The sequence below is a fragment of the Myotis davidii genome, unplaced genomic scaffold (assembly GCF_000327345.1).
Source record: "Myotis davidii unplaced genomic scaffold, ASM32734v1 scaffold323, whole genome shotgun sequence".
Classification (NCBI taxonomy): Eukaryota; Metazoa; Chordata; class Mammalia; order Chiroptera; family Vespertilionidae; genus Myotis; species Myotis davidii.
Window position 1 is genome coordinate 1,902,603 of NW_006295491.1, and position 15,894 is coordinate 1,918,496.

At 32.7% G+C, this 15,894-nt stretch overlaps 1 protein-coding gene across 4 annotated transcripts in view; it reads left to right on the forward strand.

The window, feature by feature from the left end:
- FBXW7 (F-box and WD repeat domain containing 7) overlaps positions 1-15,894 on the forward strand; it is a 114,517-nt gene that overhangs the window by 78,939 nt on the left and 19,684 nt on the right. For 3 of the 4 annotated variants that reach the window (XM_015568053.1, XM_006770118.2, XM_015568054.1), the window contains 2 exons: positions 6,760-6,842; positions 10,040-10,181. In XM_015568053.1, the coding sequence (XP_015423539.1) occupies positions 6,760-6,842; positions 10,040-10,181 (225 nt within the window). Of the gene's footprint in view, positions 1-3,867; positions 4,357-6,759; positions 6,843-10,039; positions 10,182-15,894 lie in introns of those variants that run through there. The other variant, XM_006770120.1, reaches the window with a different exon arrangement.

Sequence of the window (15,894 nt, forward strand, 5' to 3'; positions counted from 1 at the left end):
GTGGCTCAGTGGATTGAGCATTGTCCCATAGACCAAGAATGACTATAGCTTATTGATCAATACTGCCTCCCACTTGCATTAGAGGAAATATAGATGCTGGGCATATATACTATTTTAATTGATAATACCTGTGATAAGATAAATTTATTAACTTGCCGTGTCAGTCATGAACCTGTTAATAAGAAATTGCATCCCAGAAAGTTAATGACAGTGCGTTAGTGAGATTTTAAAAAGTTTTTCAGCCTCAACATGCTTGGCATTCCTTTCTTTGATGTTGAAATATTGAACCGCCTCTAATCTAAATTCTCTGCTCAAGGCAAGGCATCTAACTGTAGTAGGTGGTTTTCCTGGTGTAATATCAGAGTAAAGAATGTTTTCATGATAATAGTAAAGAAAAATCACTGACATAAGAATATAAATACATTCTTCTACTATTAAGAAATGTTAGCAAGGCAATGAAAAGAGAACCAGTAGTGTTTATCGTATCAATTAATAGATAAACTTTAAGTATAACATACTACTATATTTAGAAAAATGATGCCATGGTTGCTAGTATTTGCTTATGTGGCTGATTTTTTCAAAAGTATTAATTATATTTATGTATCATTTTCTACTATACTTTAAAGTAAGATGTAAACTTTCAAAGAGTAGATAATTGTGGAGAAGGGTGTATAAAAAGAATGACAATGAGATAAGTGCAATTATAGAAGAATATATTTTTCATTAAAATAATGAATTCTCGGGGTCAAAGTGAGGAGAATTTTCTTAATTACTCCTTCTATTGATACCATGTGTAAAAGTACATACTTCTCTGAAGATACAAAACTTTTACTGTTTATATTTTTCTCACTGTTTGTTTGATTAGTTTTGTTTCTGCCTGTAACCACAACTTGCTCTTATAAAACTTGTTGCCTAACCAATTGTTCAAAAACTATTTCTCTTGTATTAGCTCACAGGTTAGTCATTCTGTAGCCATTTTTTCCCCAGAGGCTTAGACGCTGGGCAGTATGTCTTCATATCATTGTGCATTTTTAAAAATTAAGTTATTGCTCTCATCTATTCTTGTACACCTGGTTCATTAGAGTTGTGATGTGGTGAGCATTGGATCTCAGTTATCTGATAGACCTCATTGTTAGTCATTCCCCTTGCTAATAGATTTTCAGTAAGACTTATAAGTTGTTAGTCACCACAAGAAATAATTTTTATAGAAAGGGAAAGGTGTTGCTTAGCTGAAATTACATGAAGATTTAGTATATTGCAGTGAAAATATATTTAATACATTGAGATTAATTCTGAAATTTTGGATGACAAATAGTTATTTTCTTAGCTATCATGGTTGACTAGCTAACCTTTTCTGCGAACTTACTGGTTAACTTTCTGACATAAAGCATAAAATACTTCCTTTTTTGTAAACTTAACATAGATATAGGCTGATCTCAGTTCTAAAATGTTTCTATCTCACAGGTATAAAACAGATAGAAAAGGCTTTTTTGATCATACTATTAAAAAATTTAAATTTCTGCATAACGTTTTAAACATCTGTATTTCAGCCAAGACTTCCAGAAATAGGAATGTGAGAATGATTTCATTTGCTGTGTTCATATGTAGATTAGGATGAAAATAGTATAATAGATCACAATTTTCATCAACAGTATCTGAGAATATTAAATATCATTTTTATTTGATTAATTTGAAATCTAGTTAGAGACTTGGTTGACTAGCTTTGCTTGGCAAATTGTTTCTTCACAGTTCAAATTAACATGGTAAACAAGATATTAGAGGAAATTATTTAAATACTTAAGAAAATAAAGTCTTCTTGAGTAGTTATACATTCTCACTTAAAGGATAAGCTAATTAAAAAAACATTACTAAGTGAGAATCATGGTAGATAGGAATTCTCATGGTAGTGAGAACTGGGAGGTAGTAGAAAGTCTTCTCAATGTATACTTTTATATATCTTCTTGATTTTTAAACCTTGTAAATATTTTGCCTATTCAAAAATGAAACATGAATATACTTACCTACATATAAACATACATTTGTGGGGATCATGTTTCCTGTAACTTCATAGGAACCATGTAACCCCAAGATCATTCTTTGAATGTACAAAATTAATATATGTATTTGTTCTTTAAATAGCCTAAGTTTTGAGACAGTGTCCCTGGTTTATTAAAGTTGGTCTGTGTCTTCAACCGAGTAGACTTAATTTGAAAAGGAAAGTGCAGCTAGAGATAGGAAATGATTTCAATTGAAGTCAAGGCATAAACTATGACTGGTAGGTAGACCATTTAATCTCTGACAAGCTAGATACCACTGGTTTTAGAGGTATTCATTTTACAATTAGTTTCTTCAGATAGCCCAGAAGGGGTAGAGGAAAGAGGAAGGTCAACTTTTTTTTGTTGTTTTTTAATCCTGAGTTCTCTGAGACATCTAATAAAAGGTTTATGGGTCCATTTCTAACGGTTGGATTTTCTTTTTCTTAGAGTAGGGGTTTTCTTTTTTAAAGGAACTTTCCTTTGAAGTAAGCTAATTTTTTATTTAGAAAACTAACTTCTTCTGGATACACATGTGTATTGTTTCTGAAGATTGGGATTAATTCAAGAGCTGAGTAGAAGATTTTTTAAAAAGATAATATACTAGAATATAATTTCCAAGAGGAGATCCTAGATGTATGTTTTTATAAAATTTTAGATTATTTCATTTATGTTACAAAGTAAAAGGCATTATACAACTTAATACCTTAGTTATAACGGTAAACATTTATTTTTAAAATTATGATGCTACTTTATACAGTATTTAGAATTATTTCCTAGCAAAAGCCATTTATTACCATAGCAGAGAACATTAAAATGTAATAAGTCTAAATAGTATTTCTTTTTTCTGAAGAATTTCTAAGTACTTAAATAACTACAGGCACACAGTTTACTTGAAATAAAAAATGTTAATGGGGAGTGTAGGAGTTAATTAACTAGACCCTTAATAATGGGCCTTTCTAGTCCAAGGAATCTTATAATTGCCTCTGAAGCTAGTTGTGTAGCAAGTTGCAAGATGAAATATCTAGATTTGTGTAGTAGTCATTTTAAGAAAAAGGTTGTCTTCAGGCAAACTTTAGAACCTTTATTATGAAAAATGCCTTTTTAATGATAAGCAATACATATTGTCAAAATAATTTTGGAGATAGATGTTCAGCGCCTCCTATTTACATAAGATTAAATTAACAATAAGACTAAGACTCTCCAATGAGCACAGTTTTTACTCCCTTTGGAGAAATTAACCTTTAGGCAAACTTTATACATTTAGTAGTATTTTGTTAATCTTAAAAATATATTCCTATGATTGCTAAGGATTATTGAAGTGTGTGGTAATTTTCTTGAAAACTGTTTGAAACGAATGAAATGGAAAAGCATAGGTGATATTTTCATTAAATCTTAATATAAGAAGTATACATGTTGAAAAATAACTTAGTGCATATTTTCTGCAAATGTTACATGTTCCAAACTGGTTTACTTTATTGTAAATCCCCCAAAGGATATTTAACATTCCTCTCTTAGGGATTGCCCATTTTGTACCATTCAGCTACTTGCAAAATCTGGTCAGTCTGTGCCAGGACTGCAATAGGATAAGTTAGTGAAAATAGCCTGTTTGGCTTCTGCTGGGAGGACCCGATGAAAATATGTTCCATTTTCAAAATGTTTCTGAAAGGACTTATTTGTGGAAATGATGCTTGCCATTTCAAACTCTTCAAAAAGGCAGGTTTTACGAAATGCAAAAATAATCTCCTGAAAGTTTGAAAGGGTAGAGGGGGCTGCCGTGTGGGGGCGGTCTCTTTTGCTGCCCACATCCTCCCTCTGTTCGGTGCGTTGTGTGCTCACGGGTTCCCTGGAGCGGATCACCATATAATTGATGTGCAGTCTGCATTGCTGAATCCTGGACTGCACCATTCTGTGTTCAAGGGAAGATGTAATCTGATCCCTCTGCTGCTGAGGGAGGAATCTGTTCAGTCAAGGCTTTGACAGGGCATAGTCTCCTCCAATAATCTTCTCGGTTCTCTCTCATTATTCCCTCGAGTTCTCCTCAGTCAGGCTGCATGTATGTATGTGTGTCCCGAGGAGCGGTTTGCTACTGAGCTGCATTTGCCTTTACTGTGGAGTTTTGTTGCCGGTTCTGCTCCCTAATCTTCCTTTTCTGACGTGCCCGAGCATGTCCACATTAGAATCTGTGACATACCTACCTGAAAAAGGTTTATATTGTCAGAGACTGCCAAGCAGCCGGACACACGGGGGCACAGAATCACTGAAGGGGAAAAATACAGAAAACATGGGTTTCTACGGCACGCTAAAAATGATTTTTTACAAAGTAAGTAATCTGTTTTCTTCCTGTGTTGTATGAGTGTGTGTGTGTGTGTGTGTGTGTGTGTGTGTCTGCCTGAGAAGGAAAATCTGTATCATCAGAGATGGCTGCAGTATCCTCTAATTTTGGTGGGTGGCTGGATGTCTGGTAGTCTGTTTTATATTGTGAATGTAAGCAAATAAAGGAAAGACGTGAGCTGTAAAAAAGCTTGAAATGAAAAGAAAATGGATATTGGAATCTGGGAATTTTTCACTAAAAATATATTCAGACTTTAGAAATGTGGCTCCGTTAAATGCTGACCTGGAAATACTCTACCCTTAGTTGGCGTTTAGTGAACCTCTTGCCTTTAATTTTTCCACACCTTAGATCTATATATTTTTTCTTTTTTCTTTAGTTGACTCTTTTAAAATGCAGAATTGCTAGGATTTGGGGGATTTATATTTAAAGAGATCATACTTACTTTCTGTACCCCTTAAAAATTGCAGAATTAATTTTTGGTTCTAAACTCAGTATTTTTCAGTAAACAATATAATATTTAAAAGACTTCTATAGTCATACAGGAACTGCTTTATTTTATAAAATATTCTAAAGATAAATACCATTTCTCTGGTTCCTTTGATATGTATATTGGGCATTTTTATTAATTGAAGGTTTTCTAAGATGGGAAATAAAGTTTGCTTTTAGTGGCAAATGGCATTTGCACCAATGTATTTACAAGATATCTAGGGAAGTTCTGAAAGCCAGTATTCCAAACTTAATTAGAATTCATATCAGAGTTTTTCATAATAATTTTGAAAATAAGAATCTGTGGAAGTTATTTTTTTAAAAAAAAACAACAAACTAGAATTTTAAGGTAATCTGTACTTACTGACCTTCCTGATGGATACATTTTGGGTGTATGTGTAAATGTCTATAATTTATATCCATGCAAGCACGTGGCTACCTATATAGTAAACCTTTTATACTTATTTTTTATTTTATAAAAATTAGTTGAAGAAAAAAAATAATGGTTTTTAAGAGGAAGCACATTAAAACAATGTAATGAGTACAGAAAGTTCTCAAGGGTTGAAATGAGACCACATCCATTTATTTCCAGCCGGTATTTCATGAACTAAGGTATACATTGTAGATGAGCTTATACTCTCACCTCTAGCCCCTAATATTGTAAGATTGTCCCTGTGTTTTGCAAGACTTTCTTCATGATGATAAATACATAGTCTTTATTATTCAGAGTGTGTTTCAGAAAGATTTTTAGAGTCATATTGGTCCTCTTTAGTATTTACAGTGTAGCATAATGTGTTATGATGTCCCCACGTGAGGCACTAGGTAAGAAAATAAGGCTGCTGCAAAGCAAGGGTTTTCACCTTATTATGCAAGTAAGAGCTAGCTATCGCTCTGGGGTTTTTCTCCTTGTAATTTTCAGTAATATTACTATTAATTAGCAGACACACATCTGAGAGGGGTTATTGAAATACAAAAAGTTGAATCCTATCACATTTTATTTCCTGGTTTTATGATATATGTATAGTTTGATTAGCTAAGTTATTCGATAGTGAAACATAAAAAATAAATATTTCAGTATTGACAAAATGCAATTCTGAATACATTTGCAGTATTACATAAATATAGCATAATGAAATACATTAAAGCTATAAATGTTGGATATACCTTACAAAGATGGGTAACTCATTCCTTTTAAGTTTTTTTGTTGTTGCTTTTCAAATTAAAATGTTTGTCTTGAGTATCTGTCCATAGAACTATATTCTGTATGAATATCAGTTGACGGCTTTTCCCCACCTTTATTATAAGATCTCCAGATTTCTCTTATTTTGGACTTACTTTTTTTTGCTGCCCTCATTGCCCATATTCATTGTTTTATGTCTTATTATTACTTTTCAAGATCATTTTATTTGCATTGCTCTCTTTACCTTTTATAATATGTGTTCTAAATTTAGTTACTGTTACTTTCATTCTGAAATTTTGAATTGTGCTTATTTTATCTTTCTTAAAATATCTTTTTAAAGGAAAATGAATATCAGTAAGAAAGGCATGTTAAATATTGTTCTTTTCTGTGTGGATTAACATGACATTTCCCTCTATGTTGGTTCTTAAACCGGAAAACATGAAAGGTATATTGCTCTTAAGGCATATATATGATGGATATCTATTTTTAAATCCTGATACACTGTTCTCTGGACAAAATATTAGGTGGAAAATTCACTTTTCCAGTCTTGTAAAGAGTAGAAAAAAGTAGAACTAATAGAAGAAACTGTGAAACATTTATTTTCTATAATATTTAACTATTCCTAATTAACATTGTAGCATATAAACATTTAAGATATTTATTAAAATTTGTTAGTTGGACTGGTGATTTAAAAAGAAACATATCTTATTTGTTTTACCTTATAGATGAAAAGAAAGTTGGACCATGGTTCTGAGGTCCGCTCGTTTTCTTTGGGAAAGAAACCATGCAAAGTCTCAGAATATACAAGGTAATAATTAAGTATAAATAATAGATTCTCTCATGATTCTCGTGTTTCTTTAAAGAGTTGATTGTAAAAGCATTTCTTTCCATTTATCCTCATAGAATTGTAATGTCACTAGTATTGTTGACTATTTAACACATTTTGAGATCACTGAAAATTGGGAAATACCTTATTTTAAATAAGGAGAAAAATGTTTTCCACTATAGCTTTATATTTTTTTATAAATACATTGAAGTAAGACACAAGCAGAAGTTCTCTCGTCAACAGAATTTTTAAATCACAATTTTCCAGGAATTCTAAAAAGTAAACCCAAAAATATAAATATGAGCAAATGTATCTTGTTACTATAGCAACAACTGTCCTAGGGAGTATAGTTATATATGCAAAATAAAAGATACATTTATTAGCAGTGAAATAAGCCTCACAATTACTAACTAAATCATATTTCACGAAATTACTGTGTTAGAAATCCCCTTTTATTTGCTTGGTAGGTCTTGTGTTTTTAACACATACATTTCTACACCAGGAGAATAGTTTCCATAACAACTAAATACAATTGTAGGCTTGTTTCCTGCACCATTCCATCATTTTTGGATTTTGCATCAGTATAAAACTTCCCACTCTCACACTAATTAGGCTAAGTTAAGCACAATATCTATTACCTAGTCAATTAAAAATGGCTTTGGATGTCACTTGGAGTGTAGTATTTTAAAATTTAAATGACAAAAGAATCTTAAAAACTTTTTTTGGTCCTTTTTTTTCATAATTGTCAGTTCTTCAGATAACTGAAAGTTAGCTATAGAAACCATAAGAACTCATGATGGTGACATTTCTTTTTCCCTAAATATTTTTATTTAGAGTTATTTTTATCTATAAGCTGCAGTAAAATTAACTTTGCTCAGACATAAGTTTTTGTGATTGAACATTGTTACAGGTTGCATCTTTCTTTTTTCAGAGAAAACAGCTTATATTTTTATTTAATTCAGTTGCAGAATATATTTCTTTCAAAAGCTTCTTTGTGAAGTTTAGAAATGATAATAATTAGAATAGTTTTATATACAAAAAATGCAAGGATGATACAGAAAAGAAAAATAAAGCTCTCTCTTAGTTTATCAGGAAATGCTTTTAGTATCATTTTCTCATGTTAACTGTCCCCTTCCCTTTACTTAACCCTTTGCCTTTTGACAATTTGACTATGTTTTGGTATTTCCACCAGAGGGTGTGGAGTGATATAGAGATAAACTACTCACTTCATTTTTGCTTTTTCTTTCTAGTCTTGATAAAGTATTTCTTGGATGAGAAAGTTGAGTGAAATGTTAAAAGTGCTATTTTTTTAAAAAATGTAGATTCCAGATAATCATATAATTTTTGTTCTTTTATTAATATGGTTGATACCAGGACAAAGGTATTAAATTGTTCAGTTATCTTTAAGGCAGCTTATAAATGAATGCTGACTTTTTACTGCAGAACACATTTTAGTTAAATTTGTCTTTAGTTGTTTATTTTTATATTGAGAAAGCACCTGAAAAGGTGAAAGTTTTATTTTTAGCTTTTTCACATATAATATTATTAAAGCAAACCAAACAGCATACCCTGTCTTTTTGGAAATGTCGTCAGTATATATTTGATATTTTTAAAATTTTTGACAGATTTTCTAGTAATAAGATGAAAAAATTTTCCATCATTTTTATTAGAAAATGTAAGTTATAATCACTACTTTAAAATCGTTTCATTTCAGAGAAGAAAATAGAGCATGTCTTTGAAATTTGATAGAAGAAAAAAATAGATTTAATTGTTGAATGTTAGAAATTGTCATAGATGTACAATGTTAATAGTAGATTTTTCTGTAGAATCTGGTGACTGCGATACATTTTTTAAAAACAAAATAATGAAATTGTTGGCTGGAAAAGCATTGGAAGGAGATGTTTTATTAGTAATTTATCAGAGCTTGATATTCAACTATTAGGGTACAATTTGTATATCTTTGGATTTAAAACACTATTATTATAGCTCAGTAAATTGAAGATTTATTGTACAAATGTAACTACTTAACTAAATCTTTCTTCTTCTTTTTAACTATCTCTAAGAGATGCTTAGTACTTACCATGAGTTTAAATAATTTAGTTATTAAAATTAGAAAGTAAAGTTTAATATATTAATAACAGTTATAACTATATTTTTTTCTAATTAGTCATTTTCAGGAGAGTTGGACAACTTTGGAGATTGATAATCTAGTTTTAATTCCTCATTTTACTTGTTAATAATAGAATTGAATTTCAGGTGTTTTAAAAACTGGCTCAAAGTTTATTGGATAAAACTGTTTGGATCATTTAATTTTGCATATAATATGTTTTCAACACTTACCTGTCTTGAGTAAATACATTTCTAATCAAGGTTTGCTCCTGTCAAATATTATTTAAACTAAGCTTTATAAATTACAAAAATGAAAGTGAAATAGACAAATGTTATAAACCATTTAGAAGGCATCTGGGGCAAACTCAAGGAACGTTGTGACTAGTGAAATGTCCAAAACATTTGAACATACTATTTCTACATTTGAATTTTTTAAAGTATTTATAAGTCTCATACCCCTTTTTGTATACAAAATTTTAACTTTAATGATGTCACTAAAGACCAGTCAAAAGAGAAGTGGAACCTGTATTTTATGAGGAAATACTTTAACATTACTTGTATATATCAACAACTTGTAGTTTTGCCATAGAGATTCTGTCATTTGGTTGCAATTAGCATTGTTGGGATAATAACAGGTGGTTATGTAGGAGGGAGGAAACTTACTCTAAGAATAGAAGAATAGATTTTATGTATCCTTGCTCTCTGAAAATAAGCAAATAAAAATAATTTGATTAATGTTTGAAATATGCCAGATCAGCCCTAGCTGGTTTGGCTCAGTGGATAGAGCATTTGTCTGTGGACAGAGGGGTCCCGGGTTCGATTCTGGTCAAGGGCACATGCCCCAGGTTGCAGGCTTGACCTCCAGTGGGGAGCATGCAAGAGGCAACCAATCAATGATTCTCTTTCATCATTGATGTTTCTATCTCTCTCTCCCTCTCCTTTCCTCTCTGAAATCAATAAAAATATATTTTTAAAAAAAGAAATATGCCAGATCATCATTCTTATTAAATTTGAGCCTGATATTCTTAATAAATACCTGTCTTTACTTTTACCCTTATATTTTTTTATAGTACCACTGGGCTTGTACCATGTTCAGCAACACCAACAACTTTTGGAGATCTGAGAGCAGCCAATGGCCAAGGGCAACAACGTCGCCGAATTACATCTGTCCAACCACCTACAGGCCTCCAGGAATGGCTGAAAATGTTTCAGGTGACATGTCTAAACACAGTACTTGAAATGCTTCACTTAATTGCTGCAAAAATATAAGAGATTATTCAGCCATGAAAAGGAATTGTTATAGGCTACACCTTAGATGAACCTTGAAAACATTATGCTAAGTCAAAGAAGCCAGACACAGAAAGCCACATATTGTATGTTATGTTCCAGAACAGGCAAATTCATAGAAACAGAGAGTAGATTGAGTGATTACTAGGCCATGGTGGGAGGGAAGGTAGAAAGTAGACTAACTGCTAATTGCACAGGTTCCTTTTGGGGTGATGGGAGTATTCTGGAATTGGATAGTAGTAATGGTTGCACAGTAAGATGGCTGTGCTGGGAACCACTGAAGTGTACATTTAAAATAGTGGATTTTATGTTATGTGAAGAATATCTCAATTTAAAAATGCTATTAAAATAGAGAAGCTCATTTTAATTTTTAAGTGAATTAGTGAGGAGAGTCCAGTGCTTATTTTATAGAGGTGTGCATTCCCCTTCCTCTATTCCTTTTTAGGTAATAAGACCTTTCTTCCTTCTCCTCATTATGTTTGGGTTTCTGGGATCACTAAATGTATTTGTGTTCTAAACTGCGTTGCTTGAAAGTTAAGCATTTAGGAGTAATGTGAAGAACTCCGCTAATTTGTCACTGGTGGTAACTTACCATGAGTGTTCCTCTACCTTGTAGCCTCTGAGAGTTGATGCAGCTTCTTTTCACTATGCCATGCTTGTGTGTGGCTCACTGAGCTCAAACTCTGATTGTTACATTTTAGTAGCATTTAAATTCTTCGATAGTTTACTGGGATAATTAGCTACAACCAAACCTTGAAAATGATGAATTATATAACTCATGATAGTGATATTAAATTGATTTCTCTCTTCTTCCAGTGAGATTATGCATATAAATGATATATTTAGCAAAATAGTTGGCATGGATTAAACACTTGCGTAATTATTCTTTTAGATAGTAAATAATATAAATTACATTAAATGAAGCTATCTGTGATATTGGCCACTTTTCTAATGTAAAATGAATATATTTTCTTACCTAGCTTGATTGGTGGTATTTTATGAATGCATAAGGGAATAATGATTGAAAAGAGGATACTTTATTTGACATTTCAGATTTTTAAGATGTCCATTTATGTAAATCCTAATATTTTAAATACCTGGGCAAAAACTAAATAAATGTCCCAAATTTTTTTCTTCAATAGCTAGAAAACTCACTTGAAGCAATGATGCTTTCAAATGGATTTTTAAAAAATTGTTTCTTACCCTTCAGATGATTTTAGAGAAAATAGGATAACCCCCGATTCAACCACCCAACCCACCCCCGCTTGATGGTAACGGAAAGGTTAGAGCAGTGGTTCTTGACAGGGAGCAGATTTTCCCATGGCTGAAACAAATTCAGTTGTTACAACTGTAGGCATGGGGGAGGGCAGGCAGGAGGCTGCTGGCATCTAGTGGGTAGAAAGAATTTAAGGATCAGCCCCCCACAGCAGAGTTATCCCTCCCTAAATGTCGATATTGCTGAGGTTGAGAATCTATGATTAGAGGAATAAAAAATGTATTTTATTGTTTTAACAATATTATGAATCACTACAGTTATAAAGAATTGTGGTGTGTGGTTTTTTGTTTCTGTTTTTCATTTCTGTAGTTATTTATTGATTACGTTTATCTTCCCCCAAGGTTTATCCTCCCCGCTCCACCCAGGATTGTGATTTAAATTTTAATTAATTTTTTTCATATGCATACCCTCAGTTTGATTTTTTTTTTTTGTTGCACCCTTTTCAAAAGAAAGTTATCCATCAATAAGAGGTGAAAATAGAACTCAGACACTAATATAATCTTAAAGAAATACTTTAAAGACTTTTATTGTCTCTGATTAACTGAAAAAAATGGGAATATGGGTGTGTGTGGTTATACCTGCACACACATGCAGTGTGAGGAACACAGCACTTGAGAGCAGTGCAAAAACTGATTTCATCAGAGTTTTATAAGTAACAACATGATCAAAAATTATCATCATTGTAGACAGCCTCCAAATAATTATTTTATATGAAGAGCTTTATTTCTTACGAGAAGGAAGTCCAGAGTGAGATTTAAAATGAGTATGGGCACATTTTTTCCAATATTCCAAAATATTCTTTGCTAGCCATTTAGGTCTCCCCTCCCTAATTTTTAATGGAACTTTCTCAAATACTAGTCTGTATACTAGGGAACATTTGTGCATTATTTTGCGATGAGGCTGTTTTAGGAAGTCCTTTGTACAGTGTTTGCTTGTTTAGATAGCTCAGGCTTTACTTAATGAAATGTCCACATTACCACGTACTGTATGTCAGCATATCTGAGATACAATCGATTGTTAGATGCATCGCAACTTCAAAAATGTTAATATTTTTTTAAAAAAGCTTGTTTCTTAGAATTTATGAGACTCAGTAAACTAAAGAATATTAGACTAGCTTTTGTTCAGTAAAAAGGCCCATTTGATCGCTTTTTATATGAGAAGTAGATGCAGTGAAGAAAACTTGTTCTTAGTTAATAGGAATAACATGTAGAATTGTCCCTGTAGATATCGTACTATTTCATTTTCAGATAAATATTCTGTAGCAAAGATATCCACTAGCAACAAAAGGTCAACGAGACAGATAGTTCAGGACCTTGACTGTCTCTGACACACCCAGGGCCTCATTGTCATTCACTGCCCTTTGTTTTCAAGGCTGATGCCAAAGTAACTAGAAATGAATCACTTGCCTAAGGACTTACAGTGCTTTAATGCCTAACTTGCAGAAAGATAGGATTTCATAGTAAGGTGGGGGAGTCATGAGTTGACCTATGTTGGATAGTTGAGGGATAATTAGACTGGCATGATTTCTACAGACATGCTGTGGGGGCATTTAATGATGACTTTTCTGTTGCATAACAAGTAAAATGGGAGTGTTTGTCCCCTCCCTGTTCCGTTATTGCTCCTACGGCAGTGATACAGCATTGTTTTGGTTCAGTTCCATCTATTCTGACAAAGTACTCTGTACTCAATTTATAAATTGAATGAGAACAAATGACACACCATTTTGGATAAAGGGAAATTGAAACAGAATGCCACTGCAAAATAGCAGTGCAAATTAAAAACAAAACAAAAAACCTCAGATATTTTGTACTGTTTGAATTTTCAGTAGCCATTGATTCTGCTTGCTTTGGCAACCAGATTGATGCTTTACAATATTAATTTTTTGGAAAAGAAAAAAATTGTGTTGTTGTTTATGTCATTTGGGTATTAATAAATGGTTTTTCACTTGAAAATTTTAGCCTAGGTAAAGACACCAATAATGTCATCATTCTCTTATGTTCAAATTTATATTCAGAGGCATCTGAAAAATTTACACTAGATAAAGACACCAATAACATTAACATTCTCTTATGTTGAAATTTATATTCAAAGGCATCCTGATAGAATGAGAAGCACATATGATTTAGAAGAAAAGCTCTTAGTACAAATTCTGGCTTTGCCTCTTAATAACTGAGTCATTTTGTTGATATTATATAAGCACTCTTGCCTTTATTTTTATCCTCTGAAAAATAGATATAACAGTAAAAATTGTTAAAAGGGAGAAAACATGTAAATGTGCTTAAGCTATACTTGGAAATGCAGTGGAGAGTCAATAAAGAGTAGTTTCCTCTCTCGGTCAAGAAATAGCCTTTGTGAGCCTCAGTTTTCTCAGGTCTAAATGGGGCTGTTAACACTCTCTTCATAGGGATGCCATTAACTTAACATTAGTAGCATTATTTTAATCAAAGTATATTTGCATTGTGTTAAAACTGTAAATGTACTTTGAATACCTGTTATACTAAAAATACTGTTAAAATGATAAAGTAGAAAACACTTCTGTGTTTTGAAATTAAAAGTAGAGTAAAAGCTACTCTATTGAAGGATTTAATCAAGTTTCATGGTAACATTTAGAATTTGTACATACATTTTCTAACTTATTTATTTAGATCTTTTTTAAAGTCAACAAAATACTAAAGCAGGAAGTGAATTCAGTATTACTTTGCAATTGTACTTGAAACAGTATGATCAAGAAACCTTGTTGTGTGAGGAGGAGTTAAAAAGGCCAGAGAAGAATAAAGGAGAAATATTGTGTGTAACATTTTGTAAAATTTCATATAAAAAATAGGATTAAGCTGATTCTTGGTATTTTCAGCAAACAAAATCTGGATCATATTCTTTGAGTCAGAATTTGGTGTAAATTGAAGCTAACAATTAGAACTGACCTGCAGTAGAATGGGAAATAGTAAGCACTCCACTCCGAGAACTGGAAACATTCTGATACTATCTGCTGGGAGAACTAGCAAAGGGAGTTCACTCCAGTGCTGTCCAAAGTCATAAAATATATATCTGATTGGATACTAAGGATCATCCAGGTGTTATTAGTTGGTTTCACTGCTGGTGTGTGAATCCTCTGCATCAATCCTGGATGAATTGTTCATTTAAAACATAAAATGTCCTCAGCCTCACCTTGACCACTGATCAGACTCTTTGATGATGGGTTGTAGGACTCTATGATTCTTGCATTCCTCAACCAGCATTTGGGAGCCACTGGTCTGGACCAAGGCCCTCATTATACAGGTGGGGTCTCTAGGACTCAGACTAATTATGAGACTTCCAAGTGGTTCCATAGTAAGTTTGCTGGTGAAACCCAGGCCCCTGATTATAGTTCAGTGCTCCTTCTATTCTTCTCTACTACCTGTATTCTCTAATTACCTGAAATAAAATATCACTTTCATGGAAAATTTTCAAGTCGGCATTTGCATTGTAGTCCATAAATTAAATTTTGTGTCTCGGGAATGTTTCTGAATTTGGAATGTTTTTCCTGTCCCCTCTAATATGTTTCTACATAACTTTACCATGAAAGATCAAAGGAAGATATTTTTTCCTTTTCAGGATAACTACTTTTCAGAACAGAAATAAAATAATTATTATCAGAATTATCCAACACTTTTGCAGATAAAGAAACTTTCCTAAGGCTGCAGAGATTAAATGGTAACCTAATTAATGGCAGTGTCTCCTCCCAAAGTTGAACTTTCTAGCCCCCACTTCACTATTCCTCATTAAAGGTTGATGTGGGTTATTTGATTTTAATATAGTTATTAACTGCAGGGTTTTCAAATTAATACATATTTTCCCCTTTCTGCTTAACCATATATGTATACAAAACTTGCACCCAGTCTTGGAAGTAGACTAAGCAAGCAAGTTCTAGTGATACCATCCAATATAAGGACAGAAACGTTCCAGAGAGAGTGTTGAGATAGTGTTGGTGCAGTATTTCTTGACTCCTTGGGGATTCATTTATTGATTCAACAAGTATTTATTGAATACCTGTTCGGTTCTAGGCCTTACTATGGATCTGGACTACAATAGTTAACAAAGAAGATCCTCCCATCCCTCACCACCCTCCCCACCACGCCAAAAAAAGAAAAAAAAAAGAAAACAGTTTTGCAGAACAATGTAGTCAGGAGGGCGATGGGTTGGGGGCTTGGAACTGGTTTGCAGTCTTAAAGAGGTTGCCCAGAGAAGGACGTATGGAACATGCCACGTGGGTATCCAGGGGAATAATGTCCTAGGGGACAGCATGTGAAAAGGCTCTGACGCAGAGCATGCTTGGTATGTTTGAGGCACAGAAAGCATGTTTATGACTGAAGTAGAGTAGGGAGA